A 24,417-nucleotide genomic window follows, 5' to 3' on the forward strand; every position below is an offset into this window, starting at 1 on the left:
GGCGTGGCTGAAGTTTTTGTATAGCTGAGGTAGGAGTGTAGTATCTGTAGACCCAGGCAGTTACCACTAGACTCCTCGGGGGGAAATTAGGGTTGGAGCCCGAGGAGGGTTTAGTGGGTGAGAGTCCCATACTTCGGTACGCACATGTGGTAGCTTGGCAACTACTACTCAACTACGAATATTATGGAATTAAGGTTCCCCAAACCTAAGCGATTTCATCGCCGCGACGGCAACAACTAATCGCCGCGATTCTATCGTTGGGTCGCTGCAGGCAATACTCTATTTAAGCTTCCATACCAACGGTGACAGAATCGCTGTCGCCAAGCGATAGAATCGCGTCGCGACTGTCGTGTCGCGTGTGTTTGGGGGAACCTTTATGGTTTCGAATTTCGAACGCGTGAAAATCGATTTTATTCTCGTTCAACTTATAGCGCATCATTGCGCAACTAGTGCACATTGTTCGCAACAAGATGCGCAGTGATGAAACTTGCAACAAATATGAGAAACATGGATTTTCGTGAGTTCAAAAATTCGGTTTAATGCTGCACATATTATAATAAACTCGTTATCTTTACGTAAAAAATCACGTAACCACAAAATTTCACTCACACCACTTATTTTACCTGCCACCTATTAAATGTAGTGATATTGCATGAATATTAAATCAAATTTTCATGAAGTTCACCAAAATGAGCATGAGCATGATTGACCGCTCGCGGTTGCTACTCCATTATTCCCGGATCAGCTGTAGTTACACAATGATCCAGCAGGTGATACTTGGGTTCAGTAAGCATCCTCAGTGTGTAACTACTGGACTGGTAATCCAATATTTGAGGCAAGCCAATACTGGCGCTTGCCGCGTCCGAATGCAGGTCAATTGGGGATTGGGATGAAGCCAAGCTGTCCATTAGCTTTGTCAACTATTGACGAGTAAAGTATCTTAATTGTCACTCGTGTGACAAGTAGTACTCCATGGTCTCTCACTTTGTCAACGCGATCCAGTAATGTCCCATAGTTGTGAGTTTTAGACATTTTACAACGGTGAAACGAAACAACAGTACAATTGTTAACGCTTACTTGGAGAAAGTTATGTCCACACCAGTGCCAAAAACGATCCACAAGTTCTAGAAGTTGTCTGCATACGTCTTCACTTGTTATGACAAGAAACATTTTCTCATGAAGTTCACCCAAATAAATACGATTTACGTGAATTTCATGTTATTAAAAGCATTGGCTGAGAACTCACTCAGCTGTCCGAATCATTTATGATGACGCGTTCAAGTCAGTGTACAAAAAAATAATTTTCCTGATTTCTAATTATTCAGAAATCAGTTGCTCATCAAGTTAGTTTTTATTTCTGATATGTTTTCATCTGTTCTACAATGTATTTATACGTTTGCAGCAAAATATAATCATGGACAAATCTGCCAAAACGCACGTTTTCAACTATTGTTAAGGCAGGTATTTTCGTCTTTTCGTCATAGTCTCGAAAACCAATAAAAGAGACACTTTTTTTTGACAAACTGCTTCGTATCAAATCTTAAGCTCAGGAGATACGTTCTGCTATAGTGGAGCTCTAGCAAATGGATATTGCTTTCGATGATTTTAGCCCCTATGACGATGGACGGAAATACCTGCCGTGTCACTACTTCCTCCAGAAGATGTCCACACTTGTGGCCACCATGTTTTACAAAAAAAAAGACTGGCCACACGCAACCGCCCTAACGCGGCATAATTTGAATTGAGCGTCAATAGGCCATGATTTACAACACGTTCGCAAAGCAACCAGTTTTTCACCTCATTAGTTACGAACAACACGTAAATACTGTTAAGAAAATTATTTTGAGCTTTTTAGTGGAATGTCTTCACTTGTCATAAGACGAGTTTGTACAATCCCATTGAATTCCACCACTTAATTGTATCTTGACAGATACGTATTTCGACCTCGACTGGAGTCAAGTACGAGACAATGAAGACGGCCTTACTGTTGAGGTCGAAATACGTATCTGTCAAGATACATATAAGTGGTGGAATTCAATGGGACTGTACAAACTCGTCTTATGACAAGTGACGTAAATACTATTTTGTCCCCAAAAAGTACCTAACAATTCGGTTGATCCCTTTCCGATAGTAGAAGGCCAGATACTAGTAATCTTTGAATTAAAGGGCTTATCATGGAAATTCGTACAGTTAGATGGACGATATGGACGTTAAACTTGCAATGTTTTGCTTGAGATATGAAACTGTTTCAACTAGTTTTTGATAAGTCAACAACATCAATCACATGTCTTAAAACTATGAACAGAATAACCTACAGTTTTTGAAATATTCAATGCTTCAAGATAGACTTCAATTTTACAATGTCGTCTTGATGTTGGTATAATCTAGCACAAATGGGAAACTGCGTGAAAATATTCTTGATTTACTAGCACAAAATGATATATTTTAAAAGAAACAAATGTACACCTTGTGGATAGTTTTTTTGTTATTGTTGTTATTGTAATGGCTACCATGCGTCTCCATATGTCCATTGGAAAACCGTTCCAACATTAACAAATCAAAGTAGGGGAGAACGATCCGAAATGCACCCCTTAAGCTTTTTCGATGTTTTCGCCCATATAAACAAAAATACCCAACCATTTCAACGTATAGGTGCAAAATTTACAAACCCAGCTACATTTCACAATGATCTCCTATTCAAAACAATAAAGTTTTCATGACTTTCTAACGCATTTAAAAAATGTTATAAAAATAGGCCTGAGGCAAAACGCCCGAATGGTGGTCCAAAATGACTCAATTGCATGTAAAATGATGGTGAACGCATGGATGTTTGTTATTTCTTAATGGATTGAACTACAATCTTACGGATGTGGCGGAAGAATAGCAAATCGTTAAATTTGAGTGAATATAAAGGGATTTTGCTAAATTTCTCCAACGGAGCTCAATGATGGATAACTAATTATGAATTGAAATGGTAATATTCGTTCATAAATGCACTACAACAGATTATATGAGTGAGGCCATTTTGCCTCAGGGGTGCATTTTGGACCGTTCTCCCCTAAAGTTACAAAAAATAAATTTGGATACCGAAAATCAGATACAGAAGCCTAAAAAATATTCAAAATTCCTTCCTCACGTAGGTTTTCCCAAACCTACGGGACGAGACTGTCGCTGTCATAGCTGGCGATTCTGTCATGAAGTCGCTACATACACTGTTTTAAAGGAGAAGAAGCCCCGTAACACACTTGCTTAGCTAAACCATATTTGATACCACCACCTGCTTGGCCCCCGCTATTCTACACTTTAGCGGAAAGACTTTTTTGAGACAATTTGATGACCAAAAGAAGAGCTTACCGGAATTTTGTTTTGCACTCGAAATCACTAAAGGTGCATATCCATAGGTAGAAGTACTAGCCAACGTCCGTTCGTGCTTTTATAATAGTGAATTATATCAGTTTCTAAAATTATTCGCTATTACAGAAATGCTCAACTTTGATCAATTGGCCAATGTAATTAAAATATATTGAAACCTGCATACATTGCATACAATACGAAATAGTACCTACCCAGTAATTTTGAATTATTGTTTAAATTCCCAATCTTAACCCCCTTTTAAACCCAATTTCCACCAGGTAGACTATTTTTTGCGTATATGATACGTTAATATATAAGATCAATCTATAGCAATCTTCTAATTTTACTAATTTTATCAGTTCCATTACTTGTTGAAAGCCTCCATTAAGATCAAATGTTGCCGCAATTCAAAATACAATAATTCAAAAGGAAAAAAGTTTCTACTCACCAAGATTCTTCCGGTAGTGGTTTGACCCGAGATAAGTTCGCCGGCCCAGTCCTTCGCTTCGGTCATAAACGTACCCTCGAAGTCCTGCTTGCCCTGTCTGGAGGCCTTCTGTTCCTTCTGTTTCGGATCATTCGGCGCTAGCTCGGGCTCCTTTCGACAGCACAAAAAGGCAAAGGCCCGCCATAAAAGCACAACAAGCAGTCCAGCCAAAAATGTGAATATACTTGATAATAGAAAACACCACCATTTCCGCACTTTGAGACATTCATCGAGGTCGGTCGCAGGTAGCTCTGTGGTCAACACTGCTGCCTCCTCGTCACAGCCCGACATCCCCTAGCAGATAACGGTTGGGGATCCGTAACGTATCCGTCGTACTCCACACTGGTCGCCCTTATCCTAATCATTTGACATCTCACAACGGTTTTCCACCGCCGCCGCCGCTGGTCACTGATGATCCCCTCTGCAAATTTTTGATGCGATGCACTTTCACGAAGATGCTTTCCAAGCCTCTATTGATCGTCGTCACGTTTGAGTTTTATTTTCGTCAACCTTTGCAAATATTTATTTCTTTTTTTTTTTTGCTAATAAAAACTACACTATTGCACTTTTATTTCACTCTGATGGGATTTATGCTCCTGCAATGAAAAAAATAAAGCAAAACAAAAATCACGCTGATGCAATCTCCTGCTCTCGAGTGGCATTTTCCCCGACGAGAGACGGATCACAATCTCTATCCTCATTTCCCACAGTCATCTCTTTGCTCACTGCCCGGAATCTCCATCTCACACTTTTCGGATATGCTCTCCCCAGTTTACACAAACGGGTCAACTCGCGAAAGTGATTTTCCCGCACACTCACATCAGACAAATTTTCGCCTATAGCTTCTTCATCGTGCGATAAATTTCTTCTGCTATTTCAAATGTGCTCATGCGATGCACGGGACATGATATCATTCTTCCGAGTTTTTTTTTCACGAAAGGTTGTTTTCCTACACTTTACACTTGGCCTTTCCGATGTTTTATGTTTAGACAAGTCAGCATCCAATTTCCTTATTTTTAGTTCACAGTAGCGAGTAACATCCGTCGTAGTGTTCAGCATCTTTTACTTCACTATTCGTGGTTTTTTCCTTCGATGTAGTGCTCGAAGTAACGTTGTCCATCTTATGGGTCAGAAAGAAACACATTAGACTTGGAACATGGAAAATATATTTAAGATCAATCTAGAAAGTAACAAAGAGATATTGTAACTCAATCGCTGGAAAAAAGTATCGATTTCTCGTATGTTGCAGTAACAGCGGCATATCAGCCTGCGGGACCGTTGCCAATTTCTGACCTCTCTGCTGAATTACTACATACATTACTACATATGTAGCTCTGTATCTGGCGCTCAATCGCAAGAAATTGACAATATATAGCAATAGGAGCTGATGATGTACATCTTGTGCCTTAGTTTGGCGCTGGAACAAGTACACTGTTTAGGATGTAAATGTGACAGGGTGTGGCATGTGATTTGCCACGGAGTTCATAACGATATTAAAAAGTGCTCAAATTTAAAAATTTAACTTATTTTCAAAGAGTCAAAGTAATTTACAGAGCAAATAAAAATACACCGGTAAAAACCAACATTAGGAAAAACAACTACTGCTATAAGCAGAGAATTCAATGTATGCAAGTTGGCAATATATCTGCTTCGTTTAATTGATCTTAACCATTCGGGAGGACCGCGAAGAGTGTAAGTACCTATCAATTATTGCGTGTCAGAATGTTCTACCGAACGGGAGAACTTTCAAATAGCTTTCATAACCACTGAACTAAATCATTTGCCTTAGATCTGCCGACGCGATCGGATGAGCTTTTTCTAACAATTCGAATATTTTGACAAAGATGAAAAACGTTTGGTTGTCAGTTAAGCCACGATAGCAATGGAACTGTCAAATCAAGGCATTACCGCTGCCCTTCCATTGCATTTAGGATTTAAATTAAAAAAATTATCGGAACCAACTTTATATAATCCACGTAGAAAAGTTTTCCTTAACCATAGCGGACCTTAAGAAAGTAGGAGCCATGTTCAAAATACAGTCACCTCTCCACATATCGATATTCCATCGCGATAAGGAGAGATCGAGGGATGGAAGAAAAATTGAAATGGGTACTAGATCGAACATAGAGAAGTAGAGAGTTGACTGTAATTATCGAGGGGAATAGGTATCGCTCGAAGAAACATAACGTGCCCTAAAATAGGGCCTCACAGCAAGCAGTGAATGTATAGAGGAAGGAGCAGACCCGAAGTGCCTCATATGAATTGCCATTAGTGCCTCATATGTATTGCCAGTAGGAAGATTTGAGCACTTTCACTAAAAAACGATCTAATCAAGCCAACTCTGTAGCTTGGGCGATATGTACATCATCGCTGGCGATCTCAATTCAGAACAAGGTAGTTTGGGACAATAGCTATTGCTATCAGAACGGTTCCTTGGATTCCGCCCGGCTATGTCGGTCCGGGGGTCATCAACGTCACCCGGTGCGATGATAAACCAGACACATCTAAGAAAACGATCTCGATTACGAGAGCAACATGTACCTGTGACCCTGTCCGTGGATACACTCGCTAAAGATTTATAATATCAAACACACTGATCCAACCTTTAGAATGCCATCGCATGGCAAAGAAATAACGATTTTACAGAAACCATTTGGAAGATGCTAAAAAAATTAAAAACTAATCGCTGCTGAGAGGCTGTTAAAATACTTCGACAGCACACACAACCTTGCGAAAAATATGGGGACTGATGATATGGGGACTGATAATATGGGGACTGTCATGAAATTGAAAACTTCTTGAACTTCGAACCTTGTTTTGATTTTCTATCAGTTTCTCCGACTTCGACATCCTGGAAACCACGATAGGATCTTGCACTTCCTAAAAGCAGTGTTCCGAATTCGCCTTCCAGGTAATTTGCAGATAGCTGTGATTAACATCTACCACTCCTGTGGTACCATTCCGGAAATCAAAAACATGGTTAGTGAACTGATTAGTAATTCTCCGTTTCCCTTCCTTCTTCTGAGGGATATAACCATTCTACCATTCCGTTTAGTTGGCTATCGGTCCAGACGCCAAGCTCTCAGGTGTTTATCTACATAGACTAGAAGTGAAAGCCAAATTTATTTGGATTTTGGACAGTTTCTTCTTAAGGGGATGATTATTTGGAAGGTTCCTGAGCACTAGCTGGAAACGCTAGCTGGAAAAACATTGAATGTCCTTAAGGTAAATCTAAAAGGAGAAACATCGACAGTGTCAACTGATATAAGTAACTGATATAATAAGCAGTGGGGAGAGTTCCTCGATACTACTATTTGTCTACAAACAGCATCGGAAGTAAGGGGGAAGTTGGTGCACTCAGCGGGAAGAGGAGATCCTTCTCCATTCGCATCGGTATCAAGGGACGCATAATTCCAGATCCACCCGAAGAAGGGGAATATTTTGCAACGTTAGTCGCTCAAAATGACTGGATTGGAATGGATTCCAGAAGATTGATTGCTAAACCTACTCTCTCCAGGAACAGTGGGAGACCTTTAGGGCTTGGTGAGGATATCCCATGTTGAAGCACCAAGATATGAAGTCAGCAGAACTTCCCAGAAGACGAGAATAATGATTCCGATCCCGAAAAATCAGCTCCCACCTACAGCTTCAAACCCATCTTCTTAGCCTCTTACCCCTCTAAAGTAGTCAAAACAATTGTCAAGCGGCGTAGACTGGAGATGTTGACGGAAGATGGAAGAGTCAGTTTCCGACAAAATGCGATCTGATCTAGTTAAGAAACCAGCATATACTTCGCTATTTCAAAAGACGCACTCCAGAACGCCTTTGCCCAAGGGAAACATGCTAACCTAGTTTTACTGGATATTCCGAAAACTTTCAATCGCACGTTCTACCTGAAGTAGATTGGATTCATACAAGATTCTGGTCTGGCGGTGACCCTACTTTTAGTCGCCACGTACTGGGTCTCCCTAAAGAGATTTTAATTTTTATTCTTGTGAATGATATTCAGCTCATTTGATCTAGGATTGACCTTTCTCGTTCTTTGGTAATCTTTCTTCCTCGAACCTTTCTAGACAATGACTCATTTAAAAGCGGTCAAATCCGGCTGCAGAACCAAGATCAACCTGTTTGGAACCCTTTCTAGACTAACAACAGGGCCACTCAGTACCGAATCTGTCAAGCACTGATCGGAACTGTACGGGATGGAGCTGGAATGCTCTGCACTCAGAGAGCTTCCCTCCACAGCCGCCAAGGCCGCCTGTACTAAAGCAGGTATCCTTCCATTTCTCCTTATGCCGAAAAGCTGCTGCGTACGTTTCCGTCATACTGGGGAGAACAGGATCCCTCTTGTTATGTAAGGGGATAAGATTCTGGGCACGATACCCGGCGCAGTGCAGTTGTTAACATCCACTGGCACAAAGCGAGGGGCTGACACTCCTCCACTGCCAAAGTGAATTGCTTTATCTCGCAGCGTTTTCAAAGGGACCTATAGGTCGGTTGCGGAGTTACGGAATATGGCTTCCCCAAATTCGAGCATCGATACACAGCGGTGCCCTAAAGCGTATTTCCGCTGAGGCGGAGACAATTTTCTTTGCCCCCATCCATCTACCCTGTCCGATAAGCCGGTACTCAATATATCGGACTCAGCCAACTTTGCAATGTGATCACCACAAACGCCCCTTGATACAAAGTATCAGAAAATACGCCCAGCACTTCTATTGCTTGAATCCGTGGAACAAAGCCCTATAATGAGGAAGATCGCTTTCTTCTCAGTTTAGGCCAGTAAGTAATATCTAGGGTTCAAAGGGTCCGGTCACAAAAATTCTCGCACAATATCGAATTGAGACCCTTGTGGCTTTTTTTCTTGAGAAATCTCCGGCGTTCACAACAGTGTCGATCATTTCATATGTTGGCGCTCCAAATTGGATGTGTCACGCATCAACTACAACACATGTGTCACATTATCTACAACGCATGCGTCACTTTATCAGGCTACTGTAGAATATTTTGACTACCATACACGGCGCCTTAGCTGCCAACAAGGTGTAGAGTAAAAGTTCCGATAGTCGTGGGTGCTCCTATAAAGTATTTTATGAGACGTTTCGCGGTGGCCTGATTATTTACTTTTTATGTTTTGTTTTGGTATGATTCTGCGTGAACATTCCGTAAGGTCCGAACACAAAATAATGTTTGTAACGTTTCATTTGTGTTTTCATTTCATACTTAGAATGCAATGGTATGAATAACCCTAGGAATAATCTAACGACACGTTTTAAGAATCATATGAAAAACCTTGTTGTAAAGCCCTGGTAGCCAAAAAGTAAAACAGGTAGGATTGATGATGAGACCCATCGGAATGTTCAGCGCGAAATTACCAAACAAACGGGCTTCCACTAATTGCCAAAGTAGATAAACATGAGAAAAACAGCTGTCTTATAGTTGCTGTAGTTTAGTTTTTAGCGAATCTACATATTTAACGTAGCAACCCACATTGTTGATCAATTAGGTGAACTGTCAATATAGTTGCGGTAGTGTACCTATAGTTACGAGTCACGTAAGATAATAATGGGATTCGCAACTATAGGAACACGAAATAAAAAATACCACGACTATTGGAACATTGTACCAATAATAGGAGGATTGATTTTAGGCAACAATGATAGACTTCCTTGCGATTGGAACATATTTATCGTAAAATAAAGTTGATGAGCTTTTGGATACACTCTCAAGGTAAGTGAAATTCAGTATCATTTAGATGTGAGTGATAAAATAGTAATGGCGCGTGCTTATTACATCCACTATCTGACAGAGTTGCGCCAAAATACATCATCTGAAGTTTTAACGTATTCTGAATACATTACTCTACTTGATCATTTACGCCCCGTGGGGTATGCGACTCTATGAGTAGCCATCGAGCAAGTAAGTGCAGCACCTGTTTTAGTCGTCGGGAAAGTAATAAAATATCTATCTTGTCAACCGTCTAATTTTGTTATCTTCCGCAGATACGAATTTCGACCTCAATTGTGAGGTCGAAATACGTATCTGCGTAAGATAACAAAACGTAGTGGAATTAAATGGAGAGTACTTAACTCGTCTTAGACGGTTGAATACATTCCACTAAAAAGAGCTTAAAATATTTTTTCTGATCTATCTTGTGTTCGGTGGCTCATGCGCATGTATTGCGCTTTGCTCCTGCCGAAACAAGCGCGATATTAATTATTTTGCAGTAGTCATCGTGCAAGTGATTACAGAGTGCTGCGCTTCCGTTCGGTCGTCCAAAACGTAATTCTTCTCAGTTTTCATATGCCAACGGGCGTGCATGTTTTAACTTTTACTCGTTGCGAGACAGCGTTTTAGTGAATCCAGATAAAATATCCTTTGTAACTAAAACGGTATCCTATCCCAAGACAATCGTGGAGATGCAGAGGTATACTCGGTCTCTAGTAGCAACGAGAGTCGGACTAACTATCCTTCCCTTCCTATATGACCGTAAGAACGTGGCCGGCGCTGTTATTGACTTTAAATATTTGAGCCCCCGAAACGTGTACATTGTTCTCAGTACAATTTCGCAAGTTCAGTCAATTACGGAGTAGCAACTACGAATTGTGCGATCATAATGCTCATGCTCATGCTCAGCTCTATTAGCTCCTGTCAGCATGCTGTGGAAAGATGGGGTAAGGCCAAACACCTCAGTGGTTAGAGAACATCCACTCCCATCTATTTGGAGCATCAGGGGAATATCGTTTCTACTCCCCACTTTGGTTTCTGCAGACGACTATTCGGATCCCTTTTGAAGCTCTGTTACTACCAGAGGCCTAACTCTGAATACAGGATAATGTTTATATGAAATTATCAGCCTCGGATTAAATTGTGTTACAGCTAGAGGGATTTTTGATACAATTTTTGTTATTTTAATAACTAACCAGCCAAAATTAAAACACATTTTGTTACAATATTTTTCTCAAATAAATAACTCCCATTCTTATAATTTTGTTATGCATTGCTGATCGGGTCTCGGCCACATGACTACATGAGAAGCTAGAAAAGCATGGAAGACCCCAACACATTTGTCATAGAAGAGTTATTGTGACTATGACCGCATCTTGTCGAGATTTTAAGTAGTCATCTGACATGTATAGTGCGTGTTTCATTCGCGGTGGAAACGAAAAAATATCTATTTGGTGTACGGTGAATCACGCGTTTGTATTGCTCTTGGTCCCGGTCGAGACAAGGTTGGTGCTGGGCAAGTCAGCTAGTCCGGGAGAACGCGAAGTGAAAAAAATCTATTTTTGCATCGAAGTGCAGAAAATTAATTGTGAATCGTGATTGAGCGTTTTTCATATCAGGCGCAGTTACGTGTGGTAGCTTGGTACTGTTTTGTGCGGTCAGAACGAAAATAAATTAGTTCACGATTGAACATGTTCATATTGTTCATATTGAACGCAGAACAATCGCACGATCGTAGAAGTGTTTTGTTCTGCATTGTGTGTGTGAATAAATTAATTAGAAAATAAACTTTAAAAACATCTAAAAACCTCTTGGTTTTCTTAAAGATTGTCTTGAAGCTGCTCAAAATTTTCCAATTTTTTATTTTGCCCCCTCAAAATATTATTTTTGGACAAAAAAAATCCGAGAGGGAAACATTATTGTTTTTAAATATTTGTATCGGCCTTATTAGTGTGAATCCAGACCCAACGATACCTAACCATTAACCAATACCACAAAAGTTCAACTCAATGGACGCAGTGGTTCTACGCCCCAACAAAAAAAACCATTAACAAATTTTTGTTCCTATGATTTTTGTGGAGACACAGAGGTAAACAAAGTCTCTAAATAGCATCACCTACTAATGATCCTTCCTTATTCCTAACTGATTGTAAGGACGTGGCCGGCGTCGTTATTCATCTTTGTATTTATTCAGTTACTGAAACTTGCACAATGAGAGTGATTGGCTTATCTCAGTCAGTCGTTCAGTTTATTCATTGTGCAATTTCACTGATTCAATCACAGAGTTTTTTTTTTTTTTTTTTTTTTACAAGGGTCATTTACACACTAACCCAGTACACGTGCATTGTAGTTGCCAAACTACCACACGGAAGTGTACTGGAGTGTCGGACTCGACCATACCGGTAATCCCGACTAAACTCCCTTGGGCTCCACCATCGTTTCCCCAGGAACTACCTCGCATGATACTACTTCTGGGGACGGCAGTACTAAGCGTACTCACTCATTATCGCTCACACAGGCACTCGTCCCACGCGAGACTGACTTGGGTGCTCGCACCCCATTCACTCCATTTGAGTCTTACTTGATGCTCACCCTGACGCTCCACTGCCATGCCTCAAGGTGTCGATAGCGGTAGCTGCCTGGGCCTCACAGATATTGCGCTACGACACTCTGCCTCAGCACGAGCAGATCAATCACACCACTGCCGAAGCAGACCATACGCTACCCTGCCGAAGCAGGGACACTCCCCATGCACCACATGTGCAATAACTGTAGGTGTGTGGGTACAACCCACTGCTACCCTGCCGCCGAAGCTTAGCTTCTCCAAAGACCATTCTGCTCCATGTGACCCTTTTCGGGTGCTCACTCTAACACTCCACTGCAATGCCTCGAGGTGTCGATGGGATACCTCGACTCCTGCCTCAGCATGTGCAGTCCATACTCAGACTTCTGCTGCGCTTTGAGGTGACAATAGCGGCGGAGACACGCTATGACACTCCTGCCTCAGCACAACCAGATCACTCACTCCCTGCCGAAGCAGCTCCCGCGCTAACCTACCCTCGTACCCACCACGCCCCACTTCCGCTCACACTCCACTGCCATGCCTCGAGGTGTCGATAGCGGTATGTGGGGACTAATCAACGATACTACGTAACGACACTCTTCCCTTAGCATGTGCGGTCCATACTGAGACTTCTGCTGCGCTTCGAGGTGGCCATAGCGGCGGCGACTCACTATGACACTCCTGCCTCAGCACAAACAGATCACTCACTCCCTGCCGAAGCAGTTTCACGCACTACCCTACCGAAGTAGGGACACTCCACATGCCAGTTGGCACTCCCTTCCCTGGGCTTGTGCTTTTGAAGCGGCACACAGTCGCTTTGATAGAGTCCGCTTTACAGGCACTTGTGGTTTTTGGGAGGATTTTAGCAGAGCCCACTGCTAAATCCCACCACGCCCCAGGCAGTTCTCCCTGACTCGCAGACAGCTGGGGAGGGGTCGTCAAGCCCTTGGACATCATGCTGTTCCTGCTGTCCCTGCTGCCCCTCAATCACAGAGTAGCAAACATAGATATGTACACGTACAGTCAGTTAAAGCTAAGCTAAGCTAAGCTTATGTACGACCGCATCATATTTGAGTAGCTGTAACCAAATCTGCCAGAATTGTGCAACTTAGTTATCGACTCATACTGCCTCAGCCTTGGGGACATTCGTCGTACCATCTTCGACGAAGGAAAGGAGTTCGCCAATCTCGGGTAGTCTGCCAAACCAGTGCAATATATATTTGTTTTACCAAAGCGATCGCAGTTTGTATTCCCGGTACGCACCAGTCGAGGATACCAATCCCAGTCCTCACTGACTCAGTCAGCGTCATCTCCGCATTTGATATAATGATCGACTGGCATAATTGTCTTCAGAACTGTATAATTGTTGATAAAGATTTGACGAGCAGATTAGTTACGTTGTTTTCACCGTATAGGCCATACGTGATAGTTAGGAATATGATCAAATGGCGCGGCTAAAGAAGAATGAAGAAAGTTTTTGTGAAAACGGGAAAATTTCAAATGTTAACACATCTTGCTAATAATGGAAACTTGCCCAATGCAATGTGCAAATCTTTCTAAAGCCTTTTGTCTCTGTTTTCATTATTCTCTCATGCATCATGAAAACCATTTTCAAAGAGCTTTAATTCATATTGAAGCGTTCTTATATACAAACAACATTACTTCATTTTATCAAGCTGAATCGTATAACACTATGGTCTATGAAAATCCGGGTTTTTATCCAATCATCGATCATTTTTGTGAATCTATGACAAAAGGTCGAAAGACAAAAGGCCGAAAGGACAAAAGGTCGAAAGACAAAAGGTCGAAAAGACAAAAGGTCGAAAGGACAAAAGGTCGAAAAGACAAAATGTCGAAAGGGACAAAAGGTCGAAAGGACAAAAGGTCGAAAGGCACAAAAGGTCGAAAAGGACAAAAGGTCGAAAAGGACAAAAGGTCGAAAAGGACAAAAAGTCGAAAGGGACAAAAGGTCGATCAAGTACAAGTTGATAACAAGTTGGATGTATTCCGAAAGAATTTATGAAATGCATTTGACTTCAAGTAGAAATAACACGCTCATGACATCATTCAAAGTTGAAGAATGAGCAATTTTCAAAGAAGGAGTAATTACTATGAAACAATATTATGAATATCTAGATGGTTCTGTTTGAGATAAAAAGATTGTTGATTTAGGAAATGAATAAAACTTGTATTGCGCGAGACAGAGTTGTCCTATATAGTTGCCATAAAAACTATGTTTAGCAATTAAATGAAATTCATTCAATGAGTGCGAATAATAGATGAAAATCTAGGTTTTCTGAATGTCGCTTCGATCTGTCAAAATAGTGCACTCCGCCGCCATGCAGGCGCACGCATTGAAAATACATCGGCGTGTAATATACGCCGGTGTATTTGATGTGCGGCGTGCACTTTTATGACAGATCGAAGTGACATTTATTAAACTTCAACATCCATCTATTAGTTGTACTCACTGAATGAATTTTATTTATCTGTTAAAATGTGAAAATAAAAGAGCACTGGTTTGTGTTGCACTGTGGCGCAACTCTGGTGCTAGATTGACTCTCTCCGTTTCAGTTCCTTTGTGCATTCCGACCTTTGATCTTATTGATCTATAGTTTCTTTCGACCTTTTGTCTTCGTTCGACGTTCTGTCCGTTTCGACCTTTTGTCCCGTTCGACGTTTTGTCCTTTCGACCTTTTGTACCTTTCGACCTTTTGTCCTTTTCGACCATTTGTCCCTTCGACCTTTTGTCTTTCGACGTTTTGTCTTTCGACCTTTTGTCCTTTCGACCTTTTGTCTTTCGACCTTTTGTCCCTAACCCCATTTTTGTACACTTTGTGAAGAGTAAGAAAAAAAATCTATTTTCATCTCTTTTCTTCTGCCGGGAAAATGCATCCTTCGAAAGTAGGGATCATAACTTTAACCGAGTAAATGAATGGATTAAAAGAAAAAAAAACATATGCTCCCTAGCCTTGCATCGGGAAAATGCATCAATGATATCTGCTCTTGCCCTAAGAAAAGCAAATGCATTCAATGAAAGAAGGAATCATGACCTCCCTAACCTTATGCCAGGTAAATGCATCCTTTGGAAGAAGGAATCTTGTCTTCCGTTGTTCTAAACCAAGCAAAAAACATTAAATGGAAGAAGGAATCTCTTCTCCCTAGTCTTACCCTAGTATGTGGGATGAATGCATCTTTTGAAGTAGTTTCGACGTAAACCATTTAGCCGAAAGTCATTTGGGCGAATGCCATGTGGCCGTTTGACCGAAAATGCCATTTAGTGAAAATGGTCGATCGCAGAAAGGGCCATTTGACCAAACAGATCATTTGGCTGAAAAAGTCGTTGGCTGAGCAAACCATTTGGCCGAAAATGCCATTTGGCCGAAATAGTCGTTTGGCAGAAAGAGCCATTTGGCCGAACGGGTTGGTTAGGCAAAACGGCTTTCCGGCCATACAGCACGCATTTTTTTCCGTTTCAGCAAACGGCATCTTCGATCGTATGACCTGTTCGTCCAAACAACATATTCGGCCATATGACCCTTTCGACCAAGTGACGTTTTCAGCCAAACGGTCATTTCTATCAAATAAAAATTCCACCCAACCAGCATTGACTATTCGGTTAAACGACTTTTTCGGCCAAATGGCCCTTCCCGACAGACGACCATTTCAGCTGAATGGCATTTTCGGTCGAATAACCTTCGGCTAGATGGGTTTCAGCCTAATTGTTTGTCCGCCCAAATGAAATAATCGACCAACCAGCCTTTTATGTACTAAAAAAAACAGCTTTTGTTCTTGGCCAATTACAGTCCCACTATTCGCGTCTCCGTCATTTATAACAAGTTAAGGGCAATCTTATTTCAGATATAGAGGCAAAAAGATTAAAGTGGCAAAGGAATATAAAATTAAACCCACAAGTCTTGCGTACATTGAAAGACTTTATTTCTGAAATTGTATATTGATTTCATATAAACGAATCAATATTGTTACCTTGCTTGAACCAATCTATTCAGCCAACCTTTGGAAAGCATATGTCATTTCGCGTGCATGCACGCACGGTAACTTACAACTATTTTCATTAACCCTTCTACGTGTCAAGAGCTCGCGTGTATCGAATGAACAAAATAGCAACAACCCTTCACGAATGGTAGCATGCACTTAAAAAGCGAAAATGCTAGATTCAGAAGAACGACTCCCCATCTAATTACAAGAAAATGAAGCAAAAAAGCCACTTTTGTCTTACTTTCTGAAAAGTGACATAAATAGAGCTAGTTTGATGCATTTTCTTCGTATTTTTAATCCTTAATCCGAACTTTTCGCAAAATTATTGTGTTATAAATCTCAATGTGTGGCCATTTGCTGGCCACACAAGCTACATACTCATGCAACGGCTGGCATATAAAAGCTTTCAATCAATAAGTGAGAAAATGCCAATAGAACACTAAGTTGAAAAACAGGTCATCTTCCAGTTGGAATGTAAAGCCATTGAAGATGAAGAAGAAGAAGTAGGATCCGAAGGATCATATAATTGAATTGTCGTATTAAAACCAATCATTTTACCTTGCCGTTCATTTGCCCAAAATGGGAATCACAAGCGAAGAGAAAACAATCTTAATTAGCTATTAATAAAACAATAAAACTGAGTGCAAAATATCATTATTTTTATATGAAGGCTTGGAATGCTTCTAGAATATGTCCAATTTTCCCTACTTTCTAGGTGGTGAAGATTTTGTGCAGTTGGTTAATTTTTTTTTTGTTTTTACTTTCAAACTTTAAATAGAATAAAAGACGTTTATTGTTTCGTAGCAGAAAATCCTCGATTAACAGCCAAATGTATACCTATATTAGACTGGTCCAGCAGTCGTTTAAAAGTGGTCGAATTCTCCGGACCCTAGGAATTTGCCTTGGAAAAAAATATAATTTGTATATTTCAGTTCATGCTTAGAATCTCGAATCATTGCCATCCCTTGCAGAAGATCTAAAAAAAATAAAATTCAATCACTGGGTTATCTCGTTAAACTAGGCTAGAATTATCAACAGGCTTTAGTATACTTATAAAAATTATGATAAGCATATCATTGATCGGATATAAATAAATCAATTATTAAACGATAAGCACAAAAGATAAAATAACATGTCCAATGTAATCGATACGCGCTTCACCACACATCGAAACCAATCATAGACAGGAAGCTTATTTCTCATGATGAATATAATGCGGCGTTTTGACAGGGCAACTCTGCTGATTTAAATTGACTTGCCAAAAATTGAACATGTTCAACTTTCTTTTCATTCAAGTGAATTGTACGATTATGTTTAAACTAAATGAGGCATGAGCAACTTTCAAAGGGTTCAAATTCATTGAAAATAGGTACACATTCACATTCCGAACTGAACAAACGAAAACTTTTTTAAGGTTTTTATCATTAATGTTTATGGCAGAAATTATTAGGAACCTGACTTCAAAAATAAATTTTCTAGAAGAAAGAGTTATTATGGTGGATTTGGTCATTTATTCCTCCTGTTAATATCAAATGAAAAGCGCTAATAATTCCACAACCGATTGAGCTGATTTTTCCAGCGATTTGTTTTCAACCATAGCCTGCGCCAGTCTAATCCCCGCATTACAAGAAAATCCTACATCAGCGGGCAGTCGTAAACCGAAAATCGAAGCTCCTTTGTAGCTTCTGCAGACACACTGCCAGCAAAGGAAGCACAACATCCGACCCAGCAGGCGACGACGCTCGTTAGTTGGGTTGCTGGGTGGCGACTGAGGCGGGGGAGGTGCCAGAGCCAGTCAGTGGATTTTTCCTTTCTCTGAGTTCGGCCGCAGAAGACTGTGGAAAACACTTCTGCTTTTGCTGCTGCTGCTTATCGATTAGCTATAAACTGACGAAAACAGTAAAGGTTTTCATTACCCAACGCATCCAAGCTACAAATTTGGGAAAATTGCACTAATTTTACCGATCGAAAAAAAAACTCACTGTGAAGCACCATGCTGCACAGAAACTTGAAATGAGGGCGTGAAAAGTTTTTTTTCGCTGTTGTACTCCTTCAGGCCTGTCATGGTTGTTCACTTACAGACAGCTAAAATTTTCACTTTACCAACAATGGTGTCAAAGTTCTTTAACCGAACATTTTTAGCCTTGGAAAACACCCCGGAAAACACCAATTTTCACCAGTTTCAACAAGAAACACCACTGACAAACCAAGTTCACCATTGTTTCAAATGCTCGGAAAAAACGACAACTCGCCTCCACTCGCAAGTACAGCAATCACTCGTCTGTCCGAGTTTTCCAACTTTCAAACACTTCCTGTGCTTTTATTTTATGACGATGGCGCAGGGTTTCACACAGCCCTGGTTCGAATCGGAACTGGAGTGGCAGAGAGACGAACTTATACTCGCGCTCTCATTCGAGATTCCATCGGCTCCATAAGACATCGCATCGTCGTGAGTGTGGAAAACATTCGAAGAAAACTCCCGACGACGAGACACTTGCTCTCCATGACCCATCGCAGTAGGTCAGTATCCCATGCTTTGCCATGCTCAGGTGCTGATCCTTCAACTGATATTGTCTCACATATAATCTAACGATTATGTTGGTATAGCACAAGCCCAATTGCTAAACGAATGAATTTTGGTCGCTACACCACAATGGGGAGATTCTCCATTGATTCGAGTGTCTCTTCTCGGTTTTCCCAAATATTCTATTTCAATGGGGAAAACCACGTACACTCCCTGTTGGTGATACCGCTGCGTTGCATCTTCTCTCGGCCATATCTTTTATCTCAAATGCTTTTATATGTATGCAAACTGTTGAAGGAAGACCAGGGGAATTCCCGTGGCAGTCGGGAAACACATGGCACGATAGCATAACAACAGCTTAGTGTGTTTCATGCAATCTTCGCTGATGCCTTTTTGTCACGTGGTGTGAAATGTATGACAAACGGGAAAATTAGGATGGAAATGGTCAAACTGTTGGTTGAACGAGTTTCATACTCTACGTTATTTTTCACAAACCACAAGTCACTGACACGCAAAAAAGCGTTCCCGAATTCGTGAACCAGCAAGAATACACCGTGATTTAATTCATGGATTCGGGACCACCAGTCACGTTTTCCAGAACGTTCCAGAAAACGTGATTGTTGTTACCGAATCCGTGACTGTTGCCCCCGAAAAATTACACCGTTGTTAGTTCAGTTTTTTTTGCGTGAATAAATAACAATTTGAAGTCTTCAAGAGGAATGTCTTCACTTGTTATAAATTGAGTCAAAACTATCACATTTTATTCCACCACTTGGTTGTAACTTTATTCTTCTTCTTCTATGGCTCTACATTCCAACTGGAACTTGGCCTCATTTTCAACTTAATGTTCTATTAGCATTTCTACAGTTATTAATTGAAAGCTTTCTATGCCCGCCAATGCATGAGTATGTATCTTGTATGGCAAGTACAATGAACAGTGGTTTGCTCCAGAACAAAGGTTGGTCCAAACCTCAAAATGGCCCTAAAAATAGGTTTTATGTTTGTATCATGGCATTTTTGTGCCCTTTGTCACATACAGGCTTGAATGCAGGTGTTGGAATCACTACTTTGGCAATAAACAGCAGTTTTTTGGCATATCTGTGAATAGTAAATATTTTCATTTTACCGCCTCATTCGGTTTTTGAAACAAGATCGTTTCGCAACAAATACGATCTTACTTGTGATAATACTAGTTAGAACTATTCCATTGATTTCCAGTACCTTGAGCAATTGTGCTCTGTCAAATTATCAATCAAATTAGCTCAAAAATTTGAATAACTTTTAAAATAGCAAATGTTATCGTTCAAACAAAGGGGAACAAGAAAGTCAAAGATGTTTATTTAAAATAATTGTACAGTAGTGTGTGATTTGATTAATGGAATTGCGGTAGTTTTATACATCTGTTATGCTTGTTCAAATAGTTGTTTCAACATGGAACATAAATCCCAATTCATGTGATTCACCGGTCTATGTCATGCCAGCTATAATATTCAAAATGTTAAGCCGAAATGGTATTTGATTAGATTCAATCAGTTTGAATGACAGGCGAACAACTTTGACATCATCATAGCATTTATACAGTTAGTTTGTTGTGGTCAGATCGCCATTTGGAAGCTCGGAGGAATCGTCGGGCTACTGAATTGTAAGCCGAGGAAAAGAATTTAAATAACAAATTTATCCGGACGAGTTAGGCATTTGAAATGATGTTTATCGACGCTTAGCCCTGGCATAAACAATCTAGAGATCTCATGGAAATCCAAAACACTTTGATAGGTTAAAAACCAATTAATTTACTTCGAAGTAAATTGAGGGTTTTTTAACCTATCAAAGTTTTTTGGAATCCCACGAGATCTCTAGATTGTTTATGCCAGGGCTGAGCATCGATGAATATCATTTGAAATGCCTAAGTCGTCCAAGGATGTGTGGTAGGCCAACTTGCGAACAGTATACATCAGTTGGGTCGAGTGAAAATTATAAACTTTATTTGTTATGACAGTAAAAATAGAAAACTTAATAAAAAAAATTGGCCCTCCCTAGAATTGTCCATTAGTTACGCCAATGATCTCTAGGCTCCGGACCACAAGGGTTCTCTCTCTCTCGAAAGATCAGAGGAATTCCTCCTTCAGAAATTTGGAGGAATTTCTTCCAAGGATCCTGGGGAATCGCTCGCCCAGGCCAGATATTCGAAACAAATTCTCTTTCGAAAACTATGAGGAATTTCTCCCTCTTGAAATATGGAGATATATTGGGAAAAATATCCTTGGGAAAAATATCTACCGAACTTCTGGGGAGTTCCTCATTTTAAAATTCCAATGAAATTATTATTTAAGAAGTCTCACTACTAAAAATCCACACATATTTATTGGCAAAAATCCATAGATTTAACTTATGATGTATATCAGCGCACACATAACCATTTTCTACGCGAACTACTAATAAAATATATATCCAAATAAACTTCATGTGTGGTCTCGAATTAGCAATTATTTAATTTATGTGTGGTTTTATATCGATTATATTAGGATGAAGCTATTGCAAAAATTTATAACGGCGACACATATATCTTATATAGATATTTTTGGCAGTACTGGGAAATTTCTTCTCCCATTCCTTGAAATTCAATTATCACTATTCTACTTATCTAGGAATTCCGGGGTTTTAGTTCATTCAAGAGTTTTGAGCAATAAATGAGACATTTCCCAGAATTTTTGAACAAAAAATTCCAAGCCTACTCAATAGTTTTCCATTCCTTTGTCATGAACCTAACTTGATGCATAGGAAAATCCAAAATCTTGCTATACCCTACCATGAATTGAACTCAGTCGCCTTCAGCAGGATTTTTGGAAGAATTATTGAAGAAATCTATAGTAAACCAAAATGAGAATTGCTGGGAAAATCTCTGGAGAAAATCGTAAATAAATTTCTGAATAAAGTGATACTTCTCATAGTATTCCTGCAATTCCTGTGTAAATGAATGAGGAAGAAATTCCAGGCAGACTGCCTGGAACAATTCTAGGCCAACATTTAAAAATGTATTCCTTCCGGTTTCTTCTGCGTTATTTATATCAATTAGGTGGTTACTGAATTATTAAGTGCAACATATTAAACCTTCATTTTCGGAAACCCGTATAGTGTAAAATGCTCAATAGTGGACCCCCTAGTAGCGAAATTTTGCTCTTTTTGTCATAAGGAGTAGAAATTATCAACATATTAATGCTGCTTGACATCTAATACCAAGTTCTGCATCGCCTCTTCAAGATACATACATAAAACACTCAAATACACGACGTTTTTCCGCCACCGCCGTTAGAAAATTTCATTCACGCCGCAGCCGGATAAATGTAGATCGGCGTAAAAGTCTACTCCCGGCAGGGCACATATGGTGTGATTTTTTTTTACTCGTCGATGGACAGCAAAGGTAATTGATTAATGTTTGGAAGATCGTGTGTTAGTGCGTCGATTCGGTCGTCCAAAACGCAATCCTCCACAGTTTGCATATCCCACCTGGCATGCATGGTGAGAAGTGTTCATGCTCGGTCCATTCGAACGATCTGGTATTGTTGTACTTTGTGCGGTCGAGAAGTAAATCAATTGATATGCGTTTGATCGTGTTCCTGCTCGGTGTGCAAGTAGTTAGTTTGTTCTGCTCTATGCGGCTGAATCATAGTTAAAATCATTAGCATAGCATAGCATATGTGATTGTACAAATCGTGGGTGACTATACAATGCTCAATTGAGCAATCTACTGTATATTGTCGCAAATTGGTACTTGGGATTAGTATCTTTTCTTATACAGTAGCAGTTGTATACCTGGCCACGTCCTTACAATCACGGAAGAAAGGGAAGAAATTTCAGTTCAACATCTACTAGTGAAGATGCAGGGAACCCATACTACCTTCATAGATGTCTCGGGAAGGAAAATTTGTGTTACTGGGTAAGGTGAATAATAGGGAGGTCTATTCGCCAATATAGAGCGTTTGTCAATAACAGTATATGCTGACAAAAAAATATATATATTCATCAATTTACCTACGAACCGTCCAAAGGAGGACAACGTAATTTGGATTTTACAAATGTTTCGCATTATATACAAAACACGTTCAACCGCACACTTATTCACCGAACATTAAAATCAGAACCAAAAGCTCGGATTTTACAAATGTTCTAAATCCTACCTGAAACACATCCGATCACGCACCAATTGTTTACTCACTCGGCCGCGCGAACTATCTGCTTACTGAGCAAAAACACGACAAAACAGGCACTGACGGCCGCGCAACGCAGAACACAATATTTCGGCGAATCCACAATAGGACAGCCCCATATAAAGGAGTGGCCAAAACTACCAAAAGGCCAATTTTCGATTTGAGCGAGTATAATGTGATGAATACACAGCTTATAACCTATATTTTTATAATCAGGACGGTTTTTATCTTTTAGATTTTTTTGGGAGGGGTGGGGGGCGTTCAAACTAGCCCCTCCTAGAAATGATATTTTTACGTTTTTTGGGAAAACGGCCAGCTTTGCCATATTTTCATCTCAAAAGTAACATATTTATATATCGTTACAAAGCTCTTAAACAGATCTATGCAATAGGCTTGATAATGTAATAATAGCTCCGTCCAGAATTTAGTTTTAAGTAGTTTTGTAAAAGCATATTTTACGCAGTTTTTAACGAACAAAACAGTTTGGTACCCCGCAATACCCCGCAGTAAAACATCATGCACTATGCTATTGAACGCTTAAGCTTTGAGGACCATGAATAAAATTCTGCCCAAATTCACAATTTTGTAAGATACATGATTTTTTAAAAATGCCTATTTTTGCCTTTCTCGTGTACTAAGTATACGTAGAAGCTATATGATTGCTCCAAAAGCATTAAAAAGAACGCCCAAACACTCATAGTGTTGTATACCGATCGACTCAGTTCGACGAATTGAGGTTATGTCTGTGTGTACGTGTATGTTAATGTCTGTATGTGTGTGAGCAAAAACTATCTTAACTATTTTTAGGCACTTACACTCAACCGATTTACTCGCAACGAGTTTCATTCGTCAGAGAACGTTGTTCCATTGCTCTCTGTTAGAAATAGGCTGGATCGGACTATGGGGTCAAAAGTTATGGCCAAAATACATTTTCTTGTAATGTACGAGAAAGATAACATTACCGCTAGGGGGACATTTGACATTACTACATAATAAAAGCGAATTATAGATTTAACCATAACGTGTCATAACGTAGTGGATGAGTAGTGTGTTAAATAACTTCTTGTCACAATACGTTTTTATATTTATGAAAGGAATCTTATGGAATTATCAAATAAATGAAATTCCATTTCGTTGATGTCACAATATGACGCTAATTGAATCTGTTCTACCCTCCTTTGCTGGTTTAATAAGTTTTATTCAGTGAGTTTTCAACACCAGAAGCTAATAGTGCTTTTCTGACCATTTTAGGAAAACTGTGTTGCGTCCATTTGTCTGTGACACGAATATACAGTAAAACCCTTTATATGACCATTAGTATTTTATCCAACATCAAGCGGGCTTATTGCAAGCCAAAAAAAGTGACAAAATTACGTTGGTTTTGTAGAATATGACTAAAATCGATACTATGCCAAAAATTGTTCCCATACCCCATTAAAGGCTCGAAAAAAATATTTTTCGTTTCTATCTATGTTTTTATGATAAATACCACCATTTATTGCAGGATTCATAATTTTGGCCAAAAATACCTCCTTTTTTCCTATTGTGGAATCGGGCG

The 24,417-nt window shown here is 39.9% G+C and overlaps 1 protein-coding gene across 28 annotated transcripts in view; it reads right to left on the reverse strand.

Annotated features, from left to right (window-relative positions):
• Nucleotides 1–24,417, reverse strand: part of LOC134224057 (calcium-activated potassium channel slowpoke) — a 289,103-nt gene that overhangs the window by 255,921 nt on the left and 8,765 nt on the right. For 27 of the 28 annotated variants that reach the window (XM_062703481.1, XM_062703432.1, XM_062703474.1 and 24 more), the window contains exons 1-2: nt 4,661–4,681; nt 3,803–4,437 (exon numbers count right to left, since the gene is read on the reverse strand). In XM_062703481.1, the coding sequence (XP_062559465.1) occupies nt 3,803–4,132 (330 nt within the window). In that variant the 5' untranslated portion in view covers nt 4,133–4,437; nt 4,661–4,681. Of the gene's footprint in view, nt 1–3,802; nt 4,438–4,660; nt 4,682–24,417 lie in introns of those variants that run through there. The other variant, XM_062703499.1, reaches the window with a different exon arrangement.

This window comes from Armigeres subalbatus, chromosome 1 (assembly GCF_024139115.2).
Source record: "Armigeres subalbatus isolate Guangzhou_Male chromosome 1, GZ_Asu_2, whole genome shotgun sequence".
Classification (NCBI taxonomy): Eukaryota; Metazoa; Arthropoda; class Insecta; order Diptera; family Culicidae; genus Armigeres; species Armigeres subalbatus.